This window comes from Hirundo rustica, chromosome 2, assembly GCF_015227805.2.
Source record: "Hirundo rustica isolate bHirRus1 chromosome 2, bHirRus1.pri.v3, whole genome shotgun sequence".
In the NCBI taxonomy this organism is placed as follows: Eukaryota; Metazoa; Chordata; class Aves; order Passeriformes; family Hirundinidae; genus Hirundo; species Hirundo rustica.
Window position 1 is genome coordinate 95,080,543 of NC_053451.1, and position 26,077 is coordinate 95,106,619.

The 26,077-nt window shown below is 38.2% G+C and overlaps 1 protein-coding gene across 3 annotated transcripts in view; it reads right to left on the reverse strand.

The window, feature by feature from the left end:
• MYO16 (myosin XVI) overlaps positions 1-26,077 on the reverse strand; it is a 370,295-nt gene that overhangs the window by 268,279 nt on the left and 75,939 nt on the right. For 2 of the 3 annotated variants that reach the window (XM_040056866.2, XM_040056865.1), the window contains exon 2: positions 4,635-4,898. In XM_040056866.2, coding sequence (XP_039912800.1) covers positions 4,635-4,860 — 226 coding nt within the window. In that variant the 5' untranslated portion in view covers positions 4,861-4,898. Of the gene's footprint in view, positions 1-4,634; positions 4,899-25,242; positions 25,507-26,077 lie in introns of those variants that run through there. The other variant, XM_040056864.1, reaches the window with a different exon arrangement.

The window sequence follows — 26,077 nt, forward strand, 5'->3', positions numbered from 1 at the left end:
GATAAATTCCTCTTCTGAATAGATTTTGTTTCTCCCCTCGAGACCTCTTTATAGCCCAAAGTTGTTCAGATGTAAATTACAGCTCAGCACCAGCCCCACCTGTACCCCCTTTTATGCTCACTTACTCACCCTTTAGACTAATATAGCTGAAATTTATCATAACATTGTACATTATACAGTGCTCATTAAAATAACTAATGATACTAAACCCTTCCATTATATTGATTATTCCAACCCTTTCAAATATCATGATACCACCGATCTCACTATAATATTACATCTTTCAAACAGCTTGAGATACTGGCATCACAGGAAGGGAAGTGAGACAGGATTTCTCTTTTCTTTCCTGCACTATGAAAACTGCTCGGCAGTCAATCAAACTGGGGCTAGGACCCAGTCCCAGGAGACCTGCCCCGGCAGTGAACACTGCAGGAAAAGTAGGATATTGGTATCATCTTCTTTTTAAATCACCTTTTTATGACATACCCTGGTGAGAAAAGGGAGAGTAAAGCTGTTCCCAGCCACCATATCCCAGCATTCTATCTCTAAAGGTAAAGTCACACCGGTAACTTTGCAGGGTTAGGAGAAAGCTCTGGGAGAATTGAGGAGGGCTGACTAAAACAGGGAGTCACTACAAAAGAACAAAGAATCATTACTAGAGACTCAGCATTATGCTAACACTCACTCACCCTGGTATTGCTGCTATTTAGAATCACAATGCTGTCACAGAATCAGCATATTGCTCACCAGAAGGATGAAATGGCCTTTAAATAGGTTTAGGGAATCTGCATTTCCCTTTTGTAATGCTGATTTTCACAGGAGTACCTCTTTTGTCTGCAGACTGAATTTGATGGCTCTCTGCACTCTGTACCCTGACCTGCCACCACCTGCCAGCCCCCCAGACTTATGGTATCACGACTGAATTACAACTTGGAGGTTTTACAACAAAAGTTACTTACTAGATACAAAGATTTTCTGACAACCCTACACCTCGAGTAATTCTGCAGGGTGACTGAGAAAGGTGGGTTACAGAATATACCAAATAATGATAGAAACTAAAGCCAGTCCCTTAGTTGCCCCCATGTTAGATTTCAGGTACAGGACTGTCACGTTCACTTTTAGTACAGTTTTCATAGTAGCAAACTTATCTATCAGCTCACGTTCCAAAAATCACATCTTTCAAAGCAGCCACTGTTTCTCACTGCTGTCACTGCCAATAACTGCACCTTTGCCTCAGGAAGGATGCAAACCCCTTATTCTCAAGAGGCCCAAATACTAAGGATCCATTTGTATTTGAAGCAGAAACTCCGACTGAGACTCGCTCAGTTTATTTCCTGACTGCTCGGTTCATTTCCTAATTGCTTGTAGATGAGTCTCAGCTGATGTGCAGGCTCAGCAAATACCGATGTATGACTTGTGTGTGTATCAGAAAAGATCTGAGTCCACATGGTAATGCTGCATGTAGGGGCAAGCATGCCTAGTTCGCAGTGGGAATGGGATGCATAAGCCTGCTTGGCTACATCTCCCATGTTGCAGTACATTTATATGAATGACATCAGCAAGACAAACATTCTGCTGTCCATTTTTATTAGGGATTTAATATCTCGCAGAAGAAAAATATATAGTATTTAAAAGAAAATTAACTGGAGGTATTCCCTTGCCAGCAGTAAAGATGTACAAAATCAGTGTGAACAAACAGTGCACTCACTTATTCATCACCTTCTGCTTCTACACATGTCAATGCTGAGAGCAATAGTTGCAGAATCTCCCAAAATGCTCACTGATAGTAATGAGGGTGAATGTGGCCCATCAACAGGAGTAAAAACATCTTGCTTTAAAACAGAGAAACTATAGGATGCTGCCAGGATACAGAGAAGGAGGATTCCCCTTCAATCTCCTTGGGTCAAATTAAAATACTAAAAAACAGTTATGAATAACTAAAACTATATAGTTAATTAAAAAGAGTAAAGATACATAATTTTACTGATTTTTAACTTATTGAGAAATCAAATGAGCATATATTTCATTTATAAATTTGAGACAAAGCAGGTGACTAGTAAAAATTTCTAAAAGCTTATTCTAAAATTAATTTTAGAGCAAACTAATGGTCACTCCTGTTAGCATGCAGTAGCATTAATGCATTTTGTGCCCAGTAGCAGTTGCTATAGTAATTTTGGAGAAGGCATATTACATTTTTCATGAATAAGAAAGACAATGAATTCGTAAGAGTGAAATTCTGACCAGAGTAAATTGTGAAATGTCTCTGCACCAGTTACATAATAAATTCTTCTTTCTATGTATATTAATGGTATCCAATTTACCTCATGTAGCAAACCAGAACCACAAGTCACCTCTTCAAAATGTGCTGTCCAGTCTATATAGTTTATGGTACTTCAGAAAAATTGAACCCCTGGACTTCATTGGACAACTACTTCTATCCATTGTTGTGCCCTCTCTCCACTTTCGATACTATATGTTTTTTGCATTTCATTCACAGAACTGCAAAACACCTTTCTTAGCTGTCTTTTATACCTACTCAAAGCTGTTTATTGCTGAGGACATCGTAAAATATGATTAAATAGACAAGAGAAACTGGTTGTAGCAAAAGCCCAACCGCTCCAGCTATACCCCACTATTTCCATGGGATTACTTCAGGCACTGCCTAGCTGAGCCTTACAGACTGAAAGCTCATTACTATTTTGGGGCACTAGCTGTACTTCCAGACCGCATCTTCCAGTGCAGTTTTGCCTGAAAGGAATCTACATTACATGCTCCATAAAACACGACCAAACACAGTAAATGGATATTTATTACAAAGGAATATGTCTAATTTGAACAGAAATTCTAATGTAGATCTATTCACTGAAGAGTCATGGTTAGATGTTCCACTCAACAACAATAGTAGGAACGCAGCTTTCATGTCTGTGAGTTTAAACTTTGTTGTTGTTGTTGTTGTTTTGGCTTGGGTTTTTGGTGTTTTTTTAATGGTAACAATTCTTAATATAGCATTTTTCACCCCAAAGCTCTGGGAACATTTGGCTAAAAACACAACAGAAAGGTACTTGCAGGTCCCCAAGACGCTTAAAGACAACAACCACACATATTCAAAGTCCTGGGAAAGAACCACAGGCAACAAATTCAGGACTGTGTTATCTGTGGGCTATTTGAGCTCCTTGCCTCTGGGGACCTGTTTTATCTGTTTCAGGTGCAGGACAACATTCCTGGGTTTCCTCCATTTTACTTTCCTCTGCCTGAGGTATATTCCTTTTCTGCTTACGTTACTCATCTCAGCAGTTGCTGAACTTTATACTTTGATTCAGGTGCAGCTCAAGGCCAAGCATAGGCAATACAAAACACTGTTGGTGCCCTACCACCACTGCAATAAGCAACCTACATTTCTTCAGTGCGAATGTCAAAAATAGCCTCAAGTATCTGACTTTTACAGAATGTTAAAAGTCATACCTAGTATTCTGCTTGGTTTTTAAAGAAATTTGGAGCTATGGGAACATGGAGGAAGATATTTGTTTATAATTCCTGCCCACACTAAGAGAGTGGAATGAAAGGTTGTGAATATTATTTATAATATAGTTATAAATAACGCCTTGTGCACTCAGTTGAAATGAAAAGCTTTTTGATTAATTTCTTCTAAAGATCTAAAAGTGTAGGGCTATACCTGAGTGACAAGCAATGATAGAGCAATTGCACAATAAAATGAAGACTTAGGAGTGAGTAAAAAAGGCATACCTAATCAAACTGATAAGAATTAAGAGAAACTTGTCAAGTTCTTTGTATGATGTTTGTCTGTCTCAGAGTCTCCCCTTTTTACGCTAATGTGATTACAAAGAACTGCTATAAACTCTGTTTGCAAAGGAGTTGGCAACAACATTGCATCAGTTATTTTCTTATTTCCCTCCCTATCACACAACAGTATGGGGATTTCTAGGAACTTCTAAAAGTTGGGAGATTCTTACTGCAAGGATTGGTTCACTTCTGAGGACTAAATTACAAATTCCTCAGGTTACTGTCAGCTGCACCAGGGATTCACACAATGCCAGGAAACTAAAGACAGAACCCTAAAGTGTGGTTACATATTTCAAAAGGACATAAACATTATTTCACAAGAAGAAAGATTACCTTCTATCTAGTGTGACTATGGGTCAACACTATCTCCTTGCTCTAGACATGCTAATGTCACTAACAGCAGCATCCCTTACTTCAAATTTTGGCTAAAAATGAGAACATAATTTTCAAAGTCACTTGTGTTAAATTCTAAGGCTCATGCAGGTATGTAAGAGGCCAGGCATAATCACAGAATCACAGTCCTTGTTTTGAAATATATTCATTTATATTAATCTCAAAATAAATTCATTAGGTTTCTGAAGGTTTACTCTCCATACCTCATTTCAGTAAGAAGTTGTAACATGTTGTATGCAATACATGCCTGTATATTTTATTGAGACAATCACTTTATGATTAGCATTTAGTGTTTTACTGTTCCTTTGGACAGTAAAAGTTTCAGAGGAAAAGCTTTCTTGTTCTGCTCAAATATAAAGATACTTGAGCAGAACAAGAAAGCTTTTCCTCTGAAACTTTTACTGTCCAAAGGAAAAATATCGTACAACATTAAAATGTACCTTCTTTATCATCATGACGTATGATTGCATCCTGTATCACATCGGCGAGATTAAAACGAACTCGTTGATTCTTTCCATGTTTCAGCTTCTTCCCAAAGCCTTCCCGCTTCTGGAAAGCTTTTTCTCGTTCATAATACGCCTTTATTTGGTCACAGCGCATCCGCTTGACCAGCCGCTGCCGCTGGCCAAGGGGGAGGGACTCCAGCAAGCACTGCTCAATTTCCATCTCATGGGTCCGAAAAACATTACATAGCTGGAAACAGCCTGCAAGTAAATAAACAGAAGCAAATTTAGGTCTTGCTTTCAAATGTGCCATGAAATCTCCACCAATTATTTTGTTATTCTAACCATGTGTAAGTCCATCATGTAAGCTCCTCCTACTCGACCAAGGCTGACTACAGAGAGTCTATGTCATTATCATTTACTTTTTGAAAATAACACATAACTCATTCCATTAAATCACTGATGCATTTTTTCAAAAGCTGGCTCAGTTCATGTGAACAAATATGAATAGAAAGAAGTCTGAAAGTTCAAATGGGAGACGGGCAAAATACCTAAATATTTCAATACAATTCAAGTGGCTAGCATTTGCTTACAAAAAAGAAACTACTCTGAAGACTAATGTCAGTTTGATGCCCGTGCCTCTTTTTTTTAATTTTCATCTTTCTTTAGGTTGGAAAATTCTTGTATTCAGTGAGAAGAAAAATCATCATATCATAAATTTAGTGAGTTCATTAGTATGCAGTGGGCACCTCTTAAAAACATCAGTCATTTCAGGCTCACAACCCTGTGTATAACTTTTTTCTAATTTTTTACATTTTTTGATTGTGTAGAGACATTAAAATTGATCCTTCTAATGAAACCATCAGATACTAAAATCTTAATGTGGAAACAATCACAAATGTGTCTTTGAATCAGTTATTCCTAACATTCACAGCATTCCTTTAAGTCAGATTCCTTTATTGTTTTTACCATTAAATATGGTATTTTTGCTGACATTGCAATAACGCTGTTCTTTTCAAGTATGTTTTCTTTTCCACTGAGAGCAAAGCCCATAGGAGACTTGAGTGCTGCTACTCACTTTTCAAGGGACAGTTCTGTCACAAAAGAAGGCTAATGGATTGTCAGATGATTTTATTGCCCAAGTCCTTGAATGTGAATCCACATCCACCAACAATGTGCCCACTATCCCACACTAAGGATTTTTGATGTGGTGGCTACAGACCACCCCATCACTTCTGATTCTCATGTTCTACTTTATGTATATGAATCTCCATATGGGGGCTAGGTCCTCAAATTTGTAATTTCTAAGGATTGACAGCAGCCCAGATGAGAGAGGTTTTCTCTCCAGAGTTTGAAGTAAGATCTCTGGAAGAAAATGCAGATTCAATTCACTTTGGGTAGTTAAGAAATACCAAAATGGGCATTACTCTGCAACTTAATAAACTGTTTTTATCTACCTGTTTTGTGTAGTTACATCATCAAAGGATCCCTATCTCACTGAGGGCACACCTGACTAGTGCTGACTAAATGACCACTTTGTTTTGTCCTTGTGGTTTGACCCCTGTTTAATCTATTGAATACCATTCAAACCTTGCTCTAAAGGCATAATTAACAATCTCCTGATGGGATATTGTAAAGCTCATGTCATCACAGCACATAAAAGCATCACAAATATTTATTTATTTTCTTTAAAAAAGGACAACAGAGTATTCTTATCTTATATTCTCTACAAAGGAAATGAAAACCAATTATTTTCTTTTTAAATCACGCACTGATTTTTGGTGGCCCATTCAAAAATTCTGTGTTCTTTTTTTTTAAACATTTTTTAATTTGCTTTAAAGGCATAGTATTCTATAAACTATTATGTATCACAATTCCATAATAAAATATAAAAATATAGTCTTGGGTCTGCATGCAAATCACATTATAAATTCTGTGTATTTATTTGCTAAATTATTTGTTATATTATTTAATAAACTATAGATAATACAAACACTATATTATATATTATATTAAATATTATATGTATTCACTATAAATTACAATCCATGGTCTCAAACCAGACTTCCCAAAACTGAGGAGCACACATTTATCCAAAAAGAGCCCAGAGTGTCTCTATGACAGAAGGAGACACAGAATACAATTCTACAGGTCAAGTTCAGTCAATTACTTTTAACATAGGCTACTCTCTCTCTATAATTTCTGTTCCTTTCTTAGCATGCCCTTAATGCCCCTCTACTTAGAAGAAAATGAGTTGCCAAACTGAAATCTGGAAACAAGTATTGGCTTGCATTAAGGCAAAACACAAACCCTTTCTTCTTGCATGTCAAAGCCAACAACTCCTGCTGTATAAAACAAAATTTTCCACTTGACCTTAATGATAGGTTTCATTTCATAGCAAAAATTTTAAGTTTCATTTCTTTTATTTCCTTGTTGGAAGACACAAGGAAATGAAAGGGTAACTCTGTAACACTGCAGAAGATGTAACTTTATTCCTTGCTTCAATCTCAGCCTTCAGAGCATTCAGCATTCCACAGAAGAGCTACACTCAGACCATTCTCCTCAGCCTGAGGAAGTTAGCAACTGCATCTTCTTGTTCTCATGACAGGACTGAAGAATAAGCAAACGTCAAATCTTCTCTATTAGAATTGTTCTCCTGTGTATAAAATATTTCAGTGGCCAAGCCTTTAGCCTACACAGACCTTTTGGCTTGCAGCACCCTAAATTTATACCCTAACACTTCTAATTGTGGCTATAATGCCTGCCAGCAAGGCTCATAGCCAGAGAGAGAAAAACAGCTCGCTGTGTAAAACTGTGTTCGCCTGCAGCTGGTAGCCCACCCCTGCTCTGCTCATTCCTTCTCTTTCAGGAAGGGAAGAAGGAGCACCCATGCACTTGAGCTCCAACAGGCTGCAACTGAACTTGATGTTTATGTTCTGAAAACTCATCTGAGGCTAAGAATTGTGGTTGCTGTCCTAGTCATGGCTGTAAATCTGCATTGTTTACTAACCAAAGGCTTTAATGGTATCTTTGCTTTTCCTTAGCTTAACTCTTGGGCAGTTTCTCTTCTCAGGAGGAACTGGCAGTCTTTGCTGCCATATCACAAATGAGGCTGATGCAAGCTGTAGGACATCTTTGCCATCACACTGCTCTCCTCATCCAAGGCAAGAAATCAAAACAAATCATATCAGTGTCTTGGTCAAACACAGCACAGCAAAGATGCTCTCACAGGCAGATTCCAGTTTCAGGAAGGATGTTCCTGGGTTAGTGTCCTCTGCCTGTCCACTGCGATGACTTTCAGCTTGTATGAGTCTTCATTTGCTCTATGTAGAGCAGTGCTTGACTGCCACAGAAGTTCCCAGCATGTGGCTGGAGTCAAAGCAATTCAGACCAACTGAGAAAAGGACTCTTGATCCATTTGGGCACTGGTCTCAGCCATGAATTAGTGAATTGAAGATGGAATTTTCTTTTCTCAGCACATCTGGAACCTGTATCAGTATCTGACTGGGAGTGTAACAGCTGCAGGTCAGCAACTCTATTAGATTAAGCCTGGATTAAGAAACATAAATGCAGGCAGGGCAAACTCCCTGAATCAATCTTTCAGGTGTTCTTCTCTAAGGAATGCACCATGGAGTCACAGTTTTAGAACCAAGCAGGGCTCAGCAGGGGAATTGATGATGGCACAAGAGGCAGAGTTCCCTTCACACCTCAAGAGAGCTCAACTCAAACACAGGGTGTTTGTTTCTGGAGGAAATTCTGTGGAAGGCTTAATACCACATGAAGCATGAGGTAATTCACTAACACTGGATCAGATAACTTTGTCTTGTCTCTCAGTCTTGAAAACCTCCATTGATGGATTCTACGAGTTGTCTGGGTAAACTGTTTAAGTGCTGCACTGACTTCTATCAAAAATGCCTTGAGTTCTTTTGGTGGCCATTATCTCTTGTTACTACTGCCACTATTAAGAAGACTTCAGCTTTGTCATTTCTGTTAGTTATCCTGTTCCACTGCTCTCATTCTATTGCCTCAATGTCTATCTTAGACTGGTAGGACCAAGGCCACATATTTGCAGGCGCAGCTTCAGTAGCTGTAAATTCCTCTGTCTGCTGGCCAAACTCTTCTGAACATAGCCCAATATGTGGTTCGCCTGATTTATCATCAGCACATATGGGTGGCTTCCATTCAACTGTGTCCGTTGTAACCCCTGCATACTCTTCAGCAGGATTGCAGCTCAAGTTCCCAACCTGTACCCAGATATAGGGTTAGTCTGCCTCAGGCATGAAAATCTGCACTTCCCGTCTTGAACAGCCCAAAGGTTTTGTCAACCCAACCCCCAGGATTAAGCTCTCCCATTTGAAGTATGCCAACTACTCTGTCCTAAGTGAGCATTGCCAACAGCAGCAACAGCTTCAGCTGTAAAGAAACCCTCCAGGAAAAAATAGCTGCTAAAATCCACAACGTTATTAGGCAGATGTAAACAGTTACTGCTTAGAGAATGACAACCACAGTCTGACTACAAAGAAAAGCTCTTTAGCTCTCCTAAAAAGGTAACATATGCAGCAGGTCTGTCCATCCTTTCCTTCCCCATATATGGGACAACTGGCACAAACTACACACTGATTTGGTACAAGAGCACTGTATGAGCACCATTCAACAGCAGAAGATTGATGGAAATCATGATCCCAAACAGAGCTGGTTTTGTGTGTGCTAGTCAGGAGGAAGTATGGTAAAGATTCATTGGTTGGGAAAAAGGTTGCCTTCTGAATCTGTTTGCTTAAGAGTTTATATTTCATAACATAAGACATCAGATTTGAAGATTATTTCATGCGGTTCTTGCCTCAGTGCATGACAAATTACACTAACGTGCAGGGATTTGATAAGGTCACTGTGATGGTCATGGTAGACTGCACCAGAGAACACACTGGCAGTGTCACCCATGACAAAAAACCTGGCAAGCTTTACCAGGTTATTATTTATTTAATGGGCTGTTCCAGACAAAAACTACTAGATTAAACATGATTGTCAGTATGCATACAGTTCTAAGGTCTGCATCTTCTGTATAAGAACACAATATAGAAACTTCTATAGAACACGGAAACATCAAAACCGGAGAAACTTCTAACATATTACATTGATTACTAATTAGTACAGGACAAAGGAAGTCATTACCACTGTAACCAATAGAAAACAAAAAACAAAAAGAAAAAAATGTTTCAATTATGCTTGCTAGCAAAGAGCTGCTTCATTGATTGGGTCCACCATGAATCACAAGAAAGACAAGAATTGTTGTTTTAAAACAACACGTTCATAAAATTGTAGCAATCTCCACACAATCGGAGAGCATGACATATGCATCACAAGACAAATTAGAGTTTTGATCCTGCCTGTACAAACAAGAGATTCCTGAGTAAAGAGGAACAGTTTGCTTTGAATTGTCACTGGTTCTCACTGTGAGGATGAGAGAAGGAATATTTTGTGACATTACAAGCACCAGCTCCTGAACAATATGAAGAGCACAGGAAGGGTGATGGGACATAAACAGAGAGGAAGAATGTGATTGTTACAGAAATATTATTCCATCTTCTGCAGGTGATTTGAGCTCAAGTAATTTTACAGCATGCATGGACATTTTTGCCCTACCTCTTTTCAGACACCATATCAATGCAGCTTTCCCTTATACTGCTTCTTATGGCTTTATGTCAATTAACTTCAGTCACTTGCTTTGGCATTTAAATTAGAAAACTAGTCATCCTAAAAAATGCACCTCAGATGGTAATTCACATTACATGGAGGGGGGGATTATGTCCTTGTCTGATCTGGGTCACAGGTCAGGAGGCATTTCCAGAAAGTAAAGCTGAATGCCTACATACATGTACACACAGGCTCACCTCTCTGCTCAGAGGCATCGTATTTTGATGTTGCACGTGACTTTTCATTAAAGGCAAGCACACAATCAAACCATTGACATTGCTTAATGCAGCAAGCCTCTCAAATAAGGTGACATGGAATGATCGTGCATAATATTTAAAATTACAAATTTCAAAATAGTAAGAGACATGCTTACTTTTATTTATGCAAACATGCTGATTTTTATGGTATTTTAAAGAATGAATAATTAAAGTTCTCGGTATTTGAAAGACTATGGTCTTCATAGCATTGAAACAAAATGTAGAGGGTTTAAAGTACCTGGAGAAAATGTTAATCTGAGATTCTGAGAATGTATCTGCTTGACACTGCCACCAAAACAATATTCTTTAAGCAGTTTAATCTCACTAAAGGAAAAAGGGTAAAAAACCCTCTGACATATATACTGTCTTTAGTTTGGTTTCTCTGAGATTTAGCCTCTATCTTGGCGTATTCTTGCTAAAGATATGATATCAGCCCATTTTCACAACTGCAATAAACATCTACATCCTAATTTAGATAACTGAAATTGTCCTGAATTGCAGAAAGATAAAATATTTCAAAATTTCAACAACCTCAGTAATTATTTAAATAGATTAGCATTCATTCAACAAATTAAAAAAGAATTTTTTTCATAAAGACACTAATACTGTACAACACTTTTAAAGCTGGCTAGCTAACCATAAGCACAGTACAAAGATATTTGGGAAAGGCATGCAATGAGCAGCAAGTGTTTTGGCCCTTACAAATTCAGATACACAGTGTAAATCAGCGCAGTTTTGTTCCGTTCAAAAAGCTACATTAATGTGCACTCCATATTTGCTAACAGAAGTCAGACCAGAAATTAAATACTGGCCCTTTCAGTAATGCACTTTAATGTATACCTAATGACATTATTATACAGGAGGTTCTTCTTCTACCAACAATGCATAATATTTAAATTTATTATGCTGAATTAGAAATAACAATTTATTAGTATTTATGTAGCTGAGATTAATTCCATATGAAATCAGTGATATACATACTACAGAATAACTGAAGTCATTGTGTCTGAACCACTGATCAATGCATTTTTTACAGGTGCTCTCTTCAGAAATCACAAGTTATTATGTATTTTCTAGTGATCTTAGAGTTTCCAAAAGAAATGTGGTTAAGAACAGCCACAAGAAGGGCTAGCTTCATTTAAATCCATCTCAAATTGAAACATTAGGGCCAGCATCAAAATACTTGGATTAGAAAATCCTTTGTTCAGGGCAGGGAAAATTACTTACCCTTTGAACAGCCTCTCCATTACATTTATTAAGCTGTGAGTGAAGCATGGTGCTTGTATCCACTCAGCCTGACTTCCACAGCTGAAACACTTCCATCAGGTCAGTAGAGATCTGCTCACTGTAGCAATGGACTTCATCCTTTTTCTTTTTTCTTGGTTTCCCTTCCCACCCCAAAAGCAGATACTCATGAAGGAGGAGTATAAATGTAAACTATTTACCTTGTAAAGAATGTAAAGAATTCAATTAAAACCAAGTTCTCTGAGAATAAATTACATTGCAGCAAAGGAGCTGATGTGCTTCTCCTATTCTTGGCTCCACAGAGCTTCTTTTAGATGTAATTAGAAAGTTAGGGCTCTTAAAGGACACAATACACAAAGCTTCCTCAATTTCTGCTTAACACCCAATTCTGTCTTTGCTGAAGAGCAATCCTGAGCACATTCAAGCAGCCACCCTCTTATAAAATCCTACTCCTGTATGCTGCTCTTCAAGAGCTTTTCGATGTGACGAGACTGGTAAGTAGGAACTGCAATCAATTTCCAGCTTCATACCGAGGAAAAGTTACTTATCAGATGCTATTTATCAGCTCTACAGCCTTCCTAATAGATTCTATTATCTATCTATCAGCAATTCAATGAAGTTACACTGGCAGTTTCCAAAAATTTATTATATTTAAATCAAAGAATCAACCAGTTTGTGATTTTGCCATTGTAGTGATAGAAGACAGTCTGAATAATACCTAATTAAATATAACAGAGGGCTCTGCACTGTCATTTGTGATTTATGCAATGTAGCAGTCTGTGACATATGGAGATTTTATGTTCTAGGTAAAATTCATTAACTGTGTGCCAGCTTATTCCACAAATGCAGTCAGATTGCCTGCCTGTGCATTAGCCTTCAGTGTAATAACACACAGGTTTCAAATACATATTTATGGGGCTCTTCTCATTGTTTTAGAAACACACACAAAAAAAATAATTTCTTTTGTCTGTTTTTGATGTACAGGGAATTCACAAGTATGAATGTTCTGAAAGAAAGTCTCTATGTCCCAGAGCAGCAGTCCTCATCAGTGGATCACATCCAGAAACTACAGGAATGCAAGTAAAATGAACACACATGATCTGGTCAAGCTCATACTGTATTTTTTCGTAAAGCTGCTATCTCCATCTCATTTCTCTTATCCTCCCTTGGAGGATGAGACAAAGGTACAGTCTGAATTCCCACAAACCACAGCATACTTTAAGTAATTTCTCCTGCAAACATCAGAACCATTTGTGACCCAAACTAAGACACCATTGTCTGCTTTGGAGCACAGGAGTTTCCAACTAGAAAGACTGCACAGTCTCAGATATGAGTAAAACACATTAAACCATTCATCTCACAGAATATCCCAGATGGGCTTTTTGGAGATGAAAGTGTGTGCTCAAGGTGAATTCAGGGCTTTATTTTAGCTTCTTTAAATAATGAGTATTTAGACAATAGGTTTAAACACTGCTCTTTTGGAATCTGACTACGTCATTTGAGCAATCAGCCACAACTGACCAAACAAAAAACAAAACACACAAAACCCCCTCAAAAAGAAACATAAAAAAATAAAAAGGGAAAAAGGAATAAAAAACCTTGCAGTTAAATGTTGTATACCAGCTCATGTTCACTAGTGAAGGTTCATGCTGAACAAATGAAACACATCTTGACTGCACAGCATATAGTCCTAGTTCTCCTTCAATTTTGCTGTGCTCTTGTGCTCTAAGATATAATTATCTTTTTTTGTGGTTTCTAAATTTCACAGTGTCTAAAGTGAAGACTGCTCTGCAATATAGGAGAATGGTATTTTACAACATAAACCCAAAGGTGTTTATATATGTTCTAGTAAGTAGTAGGAGGGTGTATGTAGGCAGTGAACAGTATTTGAGGCTGCAAAGCCTTTTGAAACAGTTGAAAGATTGCACTAGGGATAGAACACACAGTCTGGGGGTGTTTCATCTCCCTGTCTATTGGGAGGGATCTGTAGATACCATCCATAGCCTCTGCCTCAGAGAGGATTAGTAGGGATACTTCAAAAACGATCCAGCAAGCTAAATAACAATGCTGTAGAGAACATCATCAGTCCAACACCTTCCCTCCATTGTTTATGAAGTGTAGACACACCCCCTGAATCTTGTCCCACCACCACCTTGTCCTTCTTCTGCCTGCAGCAAGGTAAGTGGTGCAGTGTGCATGGCAGTGCTTTTCACCCAAGCGCTGTGGTTTGACTCCAGCCACCAAGCCCCACACAGCCACTCAGTCACTCCCTCACCAGCAGGACTGGGGAGAGAATCGGAAGGGTAAAAGAGAATTTATGGACTGAAACACAGCTTAACAGGGAAAGCTAAAGCTGCACACACAGGCAAAGCAAAAAGGAATCAGTTCACTGCTTCCCATAGGCAGGTGTTCAGCCACCTCCAGGAGAGCAGGACCCCATCACATGTAACAGTTACTTGGAAGACAAACATCATCACTCCAAATGCAACCCCTTCCTCCTTATTCCTCCCTACTTTCTATTATGAGCATTATGTCCCATGGTCTGGAATATCCCTTTGGTCAATTGGGGTCACCTGTCCTGGCTGCTTCTCTCTCAACCTCCCATGAACCAACAACTTCCTCCCCACTGTGGTTGTACGAAAAGCAGAAAAGGCCTTGGCTCTGTGCAAGCCCTGCTCAGCAATAACAAAAACATCTCTGTATTACTGACCTTGTGTTCAGCATAAATCCAAAACAGAGCCCTGTACTCGATACTGTGAAGAAAATCCACTCTACTCCAGCTGAAACCACAATACCAAGAAGAAGAAACTTGCACCATGTTTAAATTTCCTTGCAAGACACTTGACATCACTTGGCACCCTGTGTGACAAGAGATGATGGCTTGTAAATTAAACCTGACATCCATGTAGTAGATAGCCACATTATAATCTCTAACTATAATGAAATAGTTGTACAACACTACTAGGCAATTCACTAGTTTGAATAAATGGTGTCATGATTACCCTGGTTTTGAAATATTTTCCTGCAACTGGATAGCAGGTTTGGAAATCATCACGGGGAGAAAAACTACAAGTTGCACATACACAAGTGACATAATAATAAAGACTTTGTTTCCTTAGAAAGATCAAAGCAAAGTATGCTTATGTGTTTCCCAAAGCTTAATGATAAAGCAGCTAATTTTTTCTTTTTTTTTCAAGAAATAGTCCACGTCCCTATGTCAGGATCTGAAAAGAGACTTTAATGCAATCAGAAAACAGTCTGATTAACACTGACTGCACTAACACATTTTTAATATATATCTATATATAGACAACTTAGAAGAGAAAACAAATTGGCTGTTTGTACTGACCCTTACAGCTTTTGAATCTATGAATTTATGTCACTTTTTTTGGCATTTTCAGAAGCAAGCAATGTATATTTGTTAGAATAATATACTAATTAATGCTTGTCACTTGCAGATCCTGTGAGGAAATATCATCAGAATATTTGGTCATACTTGAACAATCCAAATTGCTGTAAATCACACCAAGAGCAAGTGAAACTCAAGAAGATCCAAATTAGAAGGTAGAATGAGAATGAAGAAGAACTGGGCTTTCAAGTGACAATAAGGAAAGGTAATAAGGAATAGATGAGAAGTCTTCCAGAAAAAAATAACTCCTTCTAGTCCTTGCATAGACCTAGCTGTCTTTATTTGACTGTAATACAAGACATATGAAGTGACAATAAAGCTTTGATGATGACAGTTATTTCCTTACAGTGCATTAAATGGATATGTAATAATACAGGGGTGTCTACCCCACGCTTTCAGATACAGGATAGAGAGGAGGGTAGCACGTGCACCCAGGAAGAGATGTACCAGAAAATTCTTCCTGCCATCACAGTATAATATAAAAGTTTTGTTACATAGGTACTTAACACAATAGACAGTGAAAAACACTAAGACTGTTTTAATACTTGTACATCTGAAATCTGTGAAAGTGAATTAACACATCGGTGCACAGTGAGAGGAAACCAAAATTACAGTTGCCACACCTCAAGGGTACTGAAAAAGTTGAACAAAAGCAGCAACAACCAACAACTTGAATAAAGAAACAAAAAATCAGATTGTTTGAAAACCTGGGGCAGTTTTTTCATCACAGATATTCTCAGATACCACTGTTTAGTCAGCAAATAAGCCAGGGCTCAAGAGTCATACAGCATATGAGAATTACAGAAAACATAGGAGAAAAACACATAAATCAAAATTTGCAAAAACCTGTATATATAAAAGCTAGTAAAGGAGGACTGTGTGAATCAAGACAAGAGGATATTGAGTATCATGTAGCATAGGGAGTTAAAAGTCACGAAGGAAAAGTGGTTCACAGACCTAACCATAAGGACTGGCGCGCACACAAGAAAGGAAATCCTATGTCAAGTGAATTGTGGTTCTACACGCAATCTAATTATTTACAGAAATTACTGTAAAGTAAAAGCAGATGGAAAAGTTGTTTACCACACAGTGGAGCTAACAAAAATTCTGCAGCAGGGCTAATATGTAGCCTTTAGGTCAGTGTTCTGCGCACATCAAGGGACTGCCATCTCAGTTTTCAAATAGCAAGAGGATTGGAAACTGGCCCTCCTCCATTCTGCAGAAAGGCAACTTATCTGGAATAATGCATTCAATTCTAGACAGTCAAGTTGGAGCACTTCAAAAGACACTAGCACAAATGGGTTTGGGGGACTGATTTATGATGAAAGATGAAAAGGATTAAATATGCACAGCTTAGCTAAACAGTGACTAAGGAGAGAAAAGTTAACAGAAATTTAAAGAGTGAAAGGGGAAAAGGTTATATACCATAAAAATGAAGAGAATATGGAAAAATAAAATGAATTTAATATAGTGCAAATTTAGGCAGAGTACCAAGACAAAAATAGCATACATGGATTAGATTAAGAGATACGATCACAAGATTCCTTGTGGGTGGACAGCCACACAAAAGCAACAACATGGGCACAGCAGCTCTGTGTTTCTGATACTCAGGTCAGCTCCTTCACTCAGTTCTGAAATTTCCAAATGGCCCTTTAATGCTCTGTAAAGGGACCCCCTCAGTAAAGTGAAGAACCAACCCATGAGAATTTCTGGCATGAAAAGCCACACCACTGGCATCTGAAAGGCTTCTCTCCCATGCACTGGTGGGGTAATTATGGGATATGTCCTAGGTAAGCCTGGCTAAGTAAGGCTAGAAGAGCAAGCATGATTGCTAACGTGAGCTGGATGGGTAAGTGAAAATGAAATGAAAGGTTTAATGGCTTCCCTGACAACAGTCACAGTTTACAGCAGTCTCTAAGGTCACCTTCCACATCTACCATCAAGCATTACACTTGTGGCCATATACTACTATAGAACAACTGTATGGGCATGGAAACAGAAGTGAAGATAAACATTATAACATTTGATAGTGAACATGTGCAGCAATGTCCTTTCTGGGTTAAATTAAAATGGGGAAATATGCTTGATAATTCAAAAAAAGAGGAAGAAGAAGAAGACAAAGAAGAGGAAGAAGAAGAAACTGAACAGCTTGATCTCATTTAACCAACTGAGAAAAAGCAGAGTGTCATAGGATGGACTCCTAATCTACATGAATCTTCAGGCACCTTTACTGAAGAAATAACTAGATGACCATAGAAGGGTTTCACAGATGTTGTAGAAACTGAAGTAGAAATCAAACAGAAATTATTATTGCAACTCTGACATGACTGCTCACAAGAAAGCAAAATGTCACTCCAAGACAAAATGAATCTATATATTCATTGCTGATTAAGAGGAGTTAAGTCATTTAGTTTGCCTTACTTTTCACAACTATGTCTATATGATTTACACATACCACTTCTGCAACTAACATTAGTACTGCAGCGAACAGAATCAAACAGTTGTGATGAAAGGAAAGCGTCTGAAAAACAAGCTGTTCAATTCCTGTGCAGTATGAACATAAAATGTCTCTCTTTTCACATAAAATGATTGTTGAGTAAGGAATACATTGTTCTAACATTTTTAGGGCCTTCTGCAATAAGCTACCTAAAGACAAAAATACTATTCTTCCCACAGAGAGAAAAAACAAAGAAATTGCTACGTGCCTGCTTCCCTCCTTTCTCAGTTTACATGTAAACATTTACAAACTTTTCACAGGAGAAACCTTTGATTCCTTCTACAGGAAAGGGATCACATTTGAAATGTGCCAATCAACTCTCAAAATATGACCTTAATACATTGGTTTGTTTTCTGTGGATGCCTTTACAAGGTCCCATATATATTTTATATATTGTACTTCATAACAGGATTTGCACTGAGTGGGACCACAGCAGGAGTCCACCAACCTGAGGTGGTATGGCCCAGATCTACTGCCTGCCTATGTGCTCTGGATATTGCTTCCATCTCCTCTGAAATGTCATACTGCACAGAGAGACAGCCACTGCAGGATTTACAGCAAAAGGGATCTGATTTTATCTTTCTCTTTTTTCCGAGGATAACATTTTTTGTTTTAAAATCAAGTATGAAATGGAAGATGGTAACGTACACTTCCAACAGGAACGTATTCTAGCTGGATGAAAAGCTTGGAATAAATGACCAAGTGCCCTTCCACTGTGTGTGGTGCCCTCCTGTCCACACTCCTTGCCAGGTCCCACTCTTACATCAAAAAGAGGTTTAAAGTGGACTGAGTCAGGGCTCTCTGAATCACCTTATAGATAGGGGAAAGTTGTCAGAGACTGTTGTCTTCCAATGTACAAGAATGACCCTGGCAGGAAAACCAGTCCTGGCCCTACTACTTGCATTTGTGTTTCTGCAAGTGATACCATGCTGATCCATCTGTTGGCTGAAGGGATCTGCAGTAGCCAAAACTTGCAGATTTCTCTTAAAATTTTAGTTTTCACTAAAGGTGTTTGCTCAAATGGAAAGTACTTCTTGTAATAAACAGATAGAAAATACCACTTGTAATAAACAAACGGCATTTTTCTTCAATTGGTGGTATTCCTTTACAATATATTGAAAAACTTGCATTAAGACAACTCTTTATTTGCTCCAAATCAAACTAAGCTTTTGCTGACTATTTTCATTTGTTTAAGAACAAATTAGAATTAGTTCCATCTTAGAATTCACTTGCTTTAGAATAATCATGTTTATACTGTTGCAATTTTGATTCAGGTGTTAATTGAATTATGTAAAAAATATTTTCTCTTTGGTTTTATAACTTAGAAACTGTGCAAAACTCACCATGATGCAGTATATTAATTTGCATGAAACAAGAAAAAGAAATAAATGTGATTATTTGGAGAAGACGCTACCTCAGGATTGAAAAGTGCTACAATTTCATAAATGGAAATAAAGAGATTGGGAGGGTTGTCTTGTTGGTTTGGTGTTTGGGGATTTTTTCCTGCTCTCTGTTCCTGCAGCAATTTTCTCAAAAATTTTAATATTAGAATCTGAAGCTTCACACATGCTGTGCCAATATGGTGAGAAAATATGGTACTTTGACCTTTAAAATCTTCTTTTGTCTGATTTTCAGGGTGGCTAGATTTCTTTGCTGTTTGCAGAATAACTACATTAGAAGAAAAAAGCACTCCAAATACCAAAATTATAAGGAATTTCTTACAAGCCCTCAGTAAAATACTCCAAGGAAAGTGCTGATTCTTCTCTTTACTGGCAGATTTTTTACGGTGGCAAACAAAATAATGAAAAAAAAAGGGGATGACTGTGATTTCCACTAAACTACTAATAAATAGAACCTATTTTTAGTTGAATGCAAAGTTGGAAACGTTATAGTCTTCAATTGTCCAAATTAATACTGCTTCTTTTGCCGTTATTTCATAGTGTATTTTTCCAATCTAGTATAAAAATTCATCTTAATAAAATTAGTAAATGTTATTCTATATGGTTGTCATTGTAAGGAAAGTTGTTACTGTGAGGTAAGTTTTATTTACAGGAAACACACTTAGAAAATTATTAGACTACTACCATAAATGTGCCAAGCTAACTGGCTTATTGACAGCTCAAAATATGTTTTTCTAAATACAAATTCCTATGTCTACATGCTGATATAAAATTATTTTTTTTATCTTGCACTAAGTGTCATGAATCTCAAACTTGTTAGTATTTAGATTAGGTAGAAAATTAGTTCAAATTAAAAATTCATGTTGCATTTCTGTCATTGTCACATGAACTCAGGAGCTGGAGAATAAAAATAGTTAAACACAACTAGCTGGTACAGACATACTGGCATTCATAGGTGGTAAGTGATGTCCTATTTTCCTGTTGGCCTGCATTTATCCTGTGATGACAGTGAGAGAGAGAGAGAGATAAAGTGTAATAGTAGTAAAAAGATTCTAGCTGTGGCTCTATTTGTTTTAAGGTTTGCAAGATAAAACCCATTTGTTCTTAACTGAATAATTAAAACCCTAATATTTCAGGTATCTTTCATGACACCTGAATCATTGTGTAACTTTTTTTAAAGAAGTCTGCACTGCATATCACTTATACATTGGACACCTTCAGTCTGTCAAAATGGAATACAAAATATCATGTATTGTATTAGCATTCTTTTATATATCTTTACAGTATAAGCTTCTCAAACAAATATCTTTCATCAAAACCTCTTCACTCCCCCAGACTTGCTTTATGTGCCTTCACAGGACCTTAAAACTCCCAAGCAGTGGCTCATTTCACAGAGCTACTCCTCCTGCTCTTTCAGGATTCCCAGGGCAGATGACTCCTGACTCTGCCTCCCAGTTTCATTTCCAGCAGGCAGGATCACTCAGTCATGCTAAGCATCTCATTTCAGTAACAATCTTAACCTCATGGCACAGGTCACAGTGTTATGAGCATGTACAAGGAAAAGGAATTTTTCCCTGCAGCCATGGTGTGCTTAGCTCTGTTACTGCAGAAATAAACCATGACATGAGAGTTAGCAGACACTATCTTGAACTATCAACTTAAAGAAATGGGATAGGTGTTGAATAAGGACTGTCACAGGCATCCTGCTTGTGTTTACAGCTCTCATTTCCACCTACTGCATATATTTACAATTTTGTCCCTTGAGTTCCTCATTGGAGGCAGAGGACATGTCCAAAGAAGATGTGAGAATCCTCTGGGACACCAGAATATACAACAGATAAATTATTACCACCTCCTGCCTAACCCTGGAATAGAAGAAATCCTGCTCATGGGAAGGAGAAAATACATCAAAAATTTTGCTAGTTCTCTTATGTCACTAACCATCCAGTGAGACAGAACACATGTGTGTCTCTCTTATTTGGGTCATCACACATCCTGCACAGAGGTAAAGGTTCCTGTGTCACAGACCAACTCCTGGTCTCCAGTTTTTCTTTTCAGGCTCCTCTTCTCTTCTTATTTGGTCTAAACTACAGTAACTCACTCGACTGAGGCACAGATGAAAGTTTCACAGGCTGCCTCACGGTAAGAAAACTGACACGAAGGTATCACGTTTCGCCCCCAGTATTTCTTCTTCATCCATGGGAGAATCAAGTTCAAGCCCCCATCCTCTGAAAACTGAAACTAATGTATCATATCACATCTTTCCCCAACCCTTTCCAAGCTCCATAAGGTTCAGGTAGAGCTACCACTTCATGGACAATCGTTGCCATGTAATCAGCTACTGAAGGTAATAAGGGATAGATATTGAAGAAAATTATTTTGTTTCTATCTTGTTTCAAATTCTGAATTAAATTTTTCAGTAAACATCTAATTAGTATTTCCATCCCAGATCACTGTAGGTATTGGGCTGTAGCATAGCACACTTCAGTGGATTTTAATTCATACAAAGGATTTAAAATAACTGGAAACAGATAAACCAGAAAGAATAGAAGTAGAAGCTGATGTTCATATTTTATGATCCTAATATTTGGATAAATTCACTTGGTTTGGACTTCTACCAGGCAGGACTGCAACTCCTTCTAGCAAGGTTTTTATTCTGTTTGCACTTCTGCACCTCTACAGCATTTGCAGTGGAAATCAGACTCTGGAGTAAAAAACTTAAACCTCCTTACTAAAGTACTGTTTTTCTCAGTTACCTTTGCAGATCCCTCAGAGGAGGCCCAGAGCAAAGGTAGAAAACCACTGCCATAACACATGAACCATGATATTTACATCATAACTAGATATACAAGGGACAGAAGACAGCAGCAAAGTGCTGCCTAATTTGCAAAATTGCATTCATTCGTACAATCTATCACAAAAATCATCAAGATGAAATGGTACCCTGCAGCTGGCAGAGAATATGTGATACTCTCCTACAAACTACTGTTCTCTTTTCTAAATACTCACACTCACAGATTGCCAAGGATAAGCTACCAGCACAGACAGGGACAGCTCTGAGCAGTAGCAATACTTGGCTGCAAAAAGGAGATGGGCACAAGTAGTGACAACATGAGCTGCTCCAAGAGGCAGACATACATTTGGCATGTGTGTTAAAAGCTGCAGGTGCCAGCTAAAGACAACATGATGGCTGCAGCAGGCACAATTCCAGAGTATTACTGGGATGAAAGACCTCACTGGGCACAGTTCCAGAAAATCTGGTTTGACCACACAGCTACCCCTGCTCAGAGCAGGAGGCAGTATCCAGAAAATGGCAACAGCGCTGGAGAAGGGTCAGGAGCACAAGTCTTACAAGGAGCAGCTGAGGGAGGTGGGGTTGTTTAACTTGGAGAAAAGGAGGCTCAGGGGACACCTTATCACTCTCTGCAATTGCCTTAAAGGAGGCTGTAATGTCTATCTTCTCCCAGGTAACAAGAGATAGGACAAGAAGAAATGGCCTCAAGTTCTGCCAGAGGATGTTTAGATTGGATATTAGGAGAGCTTACTTCACTGAAAGTGTGGTGAATGCTGGAACTATCTGCCCAGGGAACTGGTAGAATTGCAATCCCTGGAACTGTGCAAAAAAGGTGTGGATATGGTGCTTGGGGCCATGGTTTAGTGGTGGATACGGCAGTGTTAGGATAATGGTTGGATTCCACAGTCTTAAGAGATCTTTTCCAACATTAATGATTTTATGAGTCTGTGGTGGATTGGAGAGCTTTCAAAGCTGGATCTTTCCAGCCTGAAAGGTCTTATGACAAGAGCGTGACTTACATGGTGAAGTATATGATTTTCACAGCCTTCTAATGGAAGCAATGCCATGAAAAAAATGAAAGAATATTATTAAAATGGTACTAACATAATTGGAGAACAGCTATAGCCCTTCTCAGCTCAGATTTCCACACCGAATTCCTGCGAAGATTAAAGAAACAAAATGCAAACATACGCAAAAGCGTACAGAGCACTATAGCTCATAAAACACTGGCTTTAAAGTGTCATTAATTTGTGCCTTTTAAATATTTCCTCTCTACCCAAAGTAATCCAAGAGACAGTGCTCTGTCACTGTGCTTCCTCCGGATCAGTGTGTTTTCTTTCTGATACAGAAATCATTGGTGAAATGAATTAAAAGCAAAGTGGGGTGTGAAGAGACATGTTCCAACCACTGAGATTCAGCTGCTCTCTGCACATCTCAGAACACTGCTGGTGCTGCAACTGCGCGTGAAGCCCTGGTCCATCTTTGGTCCCAGCTGTCTGCCAGGCACAAATATCTGCAACATATTGGCACATTAAGTCAAATAATAACACTCAGGGGAGCATTGCAGAGGAAGTGCTTCTCCTTCACTAATTACAGGTGGAAGTGGAAGCACTTTTGCCAATTCTGAGAAGCATGGGCAGTGAAAGGAATTCCTGTCAGGCTTCAGCCAGCATTCGTTGTCTTCTAAAGGACACTATTTGTAAAGAAAAGAGCTTTGTGGTAAAGCAGCCCGATTTACTGAGAAATCACTAATCAAAATTCCAAATCTTAAAACCAGGAAACATATATTATTGACAAAATTGATGCTGTACATTCACCTTTCCCTCTGCTGTGTTTTAGTCCTTCATCTCTGCAATCAATGTAATGAACATCCCAATTAGTCATCATTTGCTTCCTTTTAACAGAAGAACTTCAGGGTAATCCTCATATCTTTCCTAGAGTTTCACTGAAGAATTACTTATTTAATATGCTATTGACACTCATATGCCTATCTAGATTTGCTACAATTTCACTGTAAGAGTAATTTTAAAGCAAATAAAGACCAAAAAATACTTTTTTGACACCTTCAAGATGTTGCAAATTCCTCATTTGCATTTATCAAATCTCAATACAAGCTCAAAGATTTATTCCTAGAATGCACCTTTAAAACATTGCAGTAAAACTAATCGGTGCTTCTATGCATGAACAGGAAATTCTAACTCCCACTGGTATTAAAAGCAGTCCATACACCAGTCCCATTGAATCCAGACAAGAGGAAACCCATATAAATAATTTTTACTGGAATTACTAAAATACTTCCAGGGCACCTTAATTTCATGTTAAGACAGCAAAGAACCAGATTACTTGTTTATTAACTGTAACAAAGAGTTTTAAAAATAGTTACAAAATGTCCTTGGTACACTTCAGTCATCAAAGACCATGATCTGGGGAGAAAAACCTTTTAAAGCAGTCTGCTATTTGACATGTAAAAACTGTGCCATAATCACTGAAGTCTGAAGTTTTCTAAGTCCTTCAGTAAAAAATATCTATGGCTACTGATCTACTGCTGGCTGTCCAAAACAGGTATTTAAAGAATAATTCATTTTTCTGATGTAAACCCAGCATTTTCCCCTCAGACCCTGGATGCTTTCAAAGGCAAATCCTAAAAGACTGAAAAATGTGCAGCTAGGAAGACAAGCAACCTTGGGAAAAAAAAAAAAAAATGCTGTCAGGGATTTCCTCTGCAATGAATCAAATACATTTAGCATAGATCCCAGTTTCAGGATGTGTTTAAGGAGGCAAGCTTGCATGATTCAAGGTTAAAAGTTCATTATTATTTTTTTAAGTCTGTCACACCAAATAGATAAATATTCTGATAATAAGGGGATACAAGCATTTGATCTACAGTGGATGACAAGCTGGGCTCATAATTATAAAGCTATTCTCATTTGCATATCCTTGCAAAGTGTGAGAGCCATGTTCCAAGGCTGTCCTTAAAGGTGTCCTTAACATAATGCTGTCAATGACGTTTCTTCTTTTCGGACATTACATTCTTTGGTGATTAATTCAAACAAAAGTTTTAAAAGCTGATCATCATGAAGTTCAGAACAAGAGCATTATTATACACACAATGAAGTTACCTCTGAACAGGGGAGAGAAAGAAATACTGAGCTCTGCCTATATATTCACATGCAAAGTAACAACTCCCCTTCCCCACTACTATGTTGACATCATGCAGCATCTGCCTTCGACTTTTTGCATATGTAATGAAAAGACACACCTCAGAAAATAAAAAGGCAGTTTTAAAAGCAAAATAACCATTTTGTTACTTACAGCATTTGATAAAATGGTAATGAGACATTCTTTCATCTCAGGCTGTAGTCTCGCTACAGGTTTCAGCATTCTCTTCTGCTACAGCTGTCATGCCCAGAAAATGCATTATTTAGAGCCCTTCCTCAGGTATCCGGTACACCTCAGAATACATTATTTAGCGTAGGTTCTGCTCCAGGATCTTGCAGAGGCTTCCAAGTCACCCTCACCCGGCTGCTGGAGTTACGATAAACCTCTGTGCGTCTTGAACCATGACTACTGCACGTGCTATTGTAGCACAATTGATTGACACCGCTCCTAATCCCACGTCCCCGGGAATAGAAAGATTTAATTGGTGTGCACTTGCAGCCACATTCTTCCAGCACTGAGGTGTGCTGCTGCACTGCGGCTTTCACAGTCCTGCCAGTTAATGGCTTTTCAATAGCTTTCAAATGGCAGCAAACTAAGCTTGATGAGTGGGCTCGAATGAAATAGCAGAACAGGGGATCTTAAATTTTATTTGCGCATGTTGTCCGCGTGCCAAATGCGACCAGATTTTTAGCTAGTACTAAACCAGGATTATTTTTAGTCGCCACCAGTTGCTGTGTGAATAGGAAATGGATATAGGGTGCCAAAAATAACCATCTTTTAGCATCAAAGATAATTTTCCAGTATATTATAGGGTAAAAATCAGGATAGAGCTTACAGCCATCTTCAGACTCTCATCATTTATGCATGGATTAATTTACATTGAGCTAAAGACATGCTTGTGTGTACATTCCTTGATATGCTCCTGTTCTATTCTATCATTTCTTTGTATTACATTGCATCTTTTTCACAGATGGAATATTTATGTCAG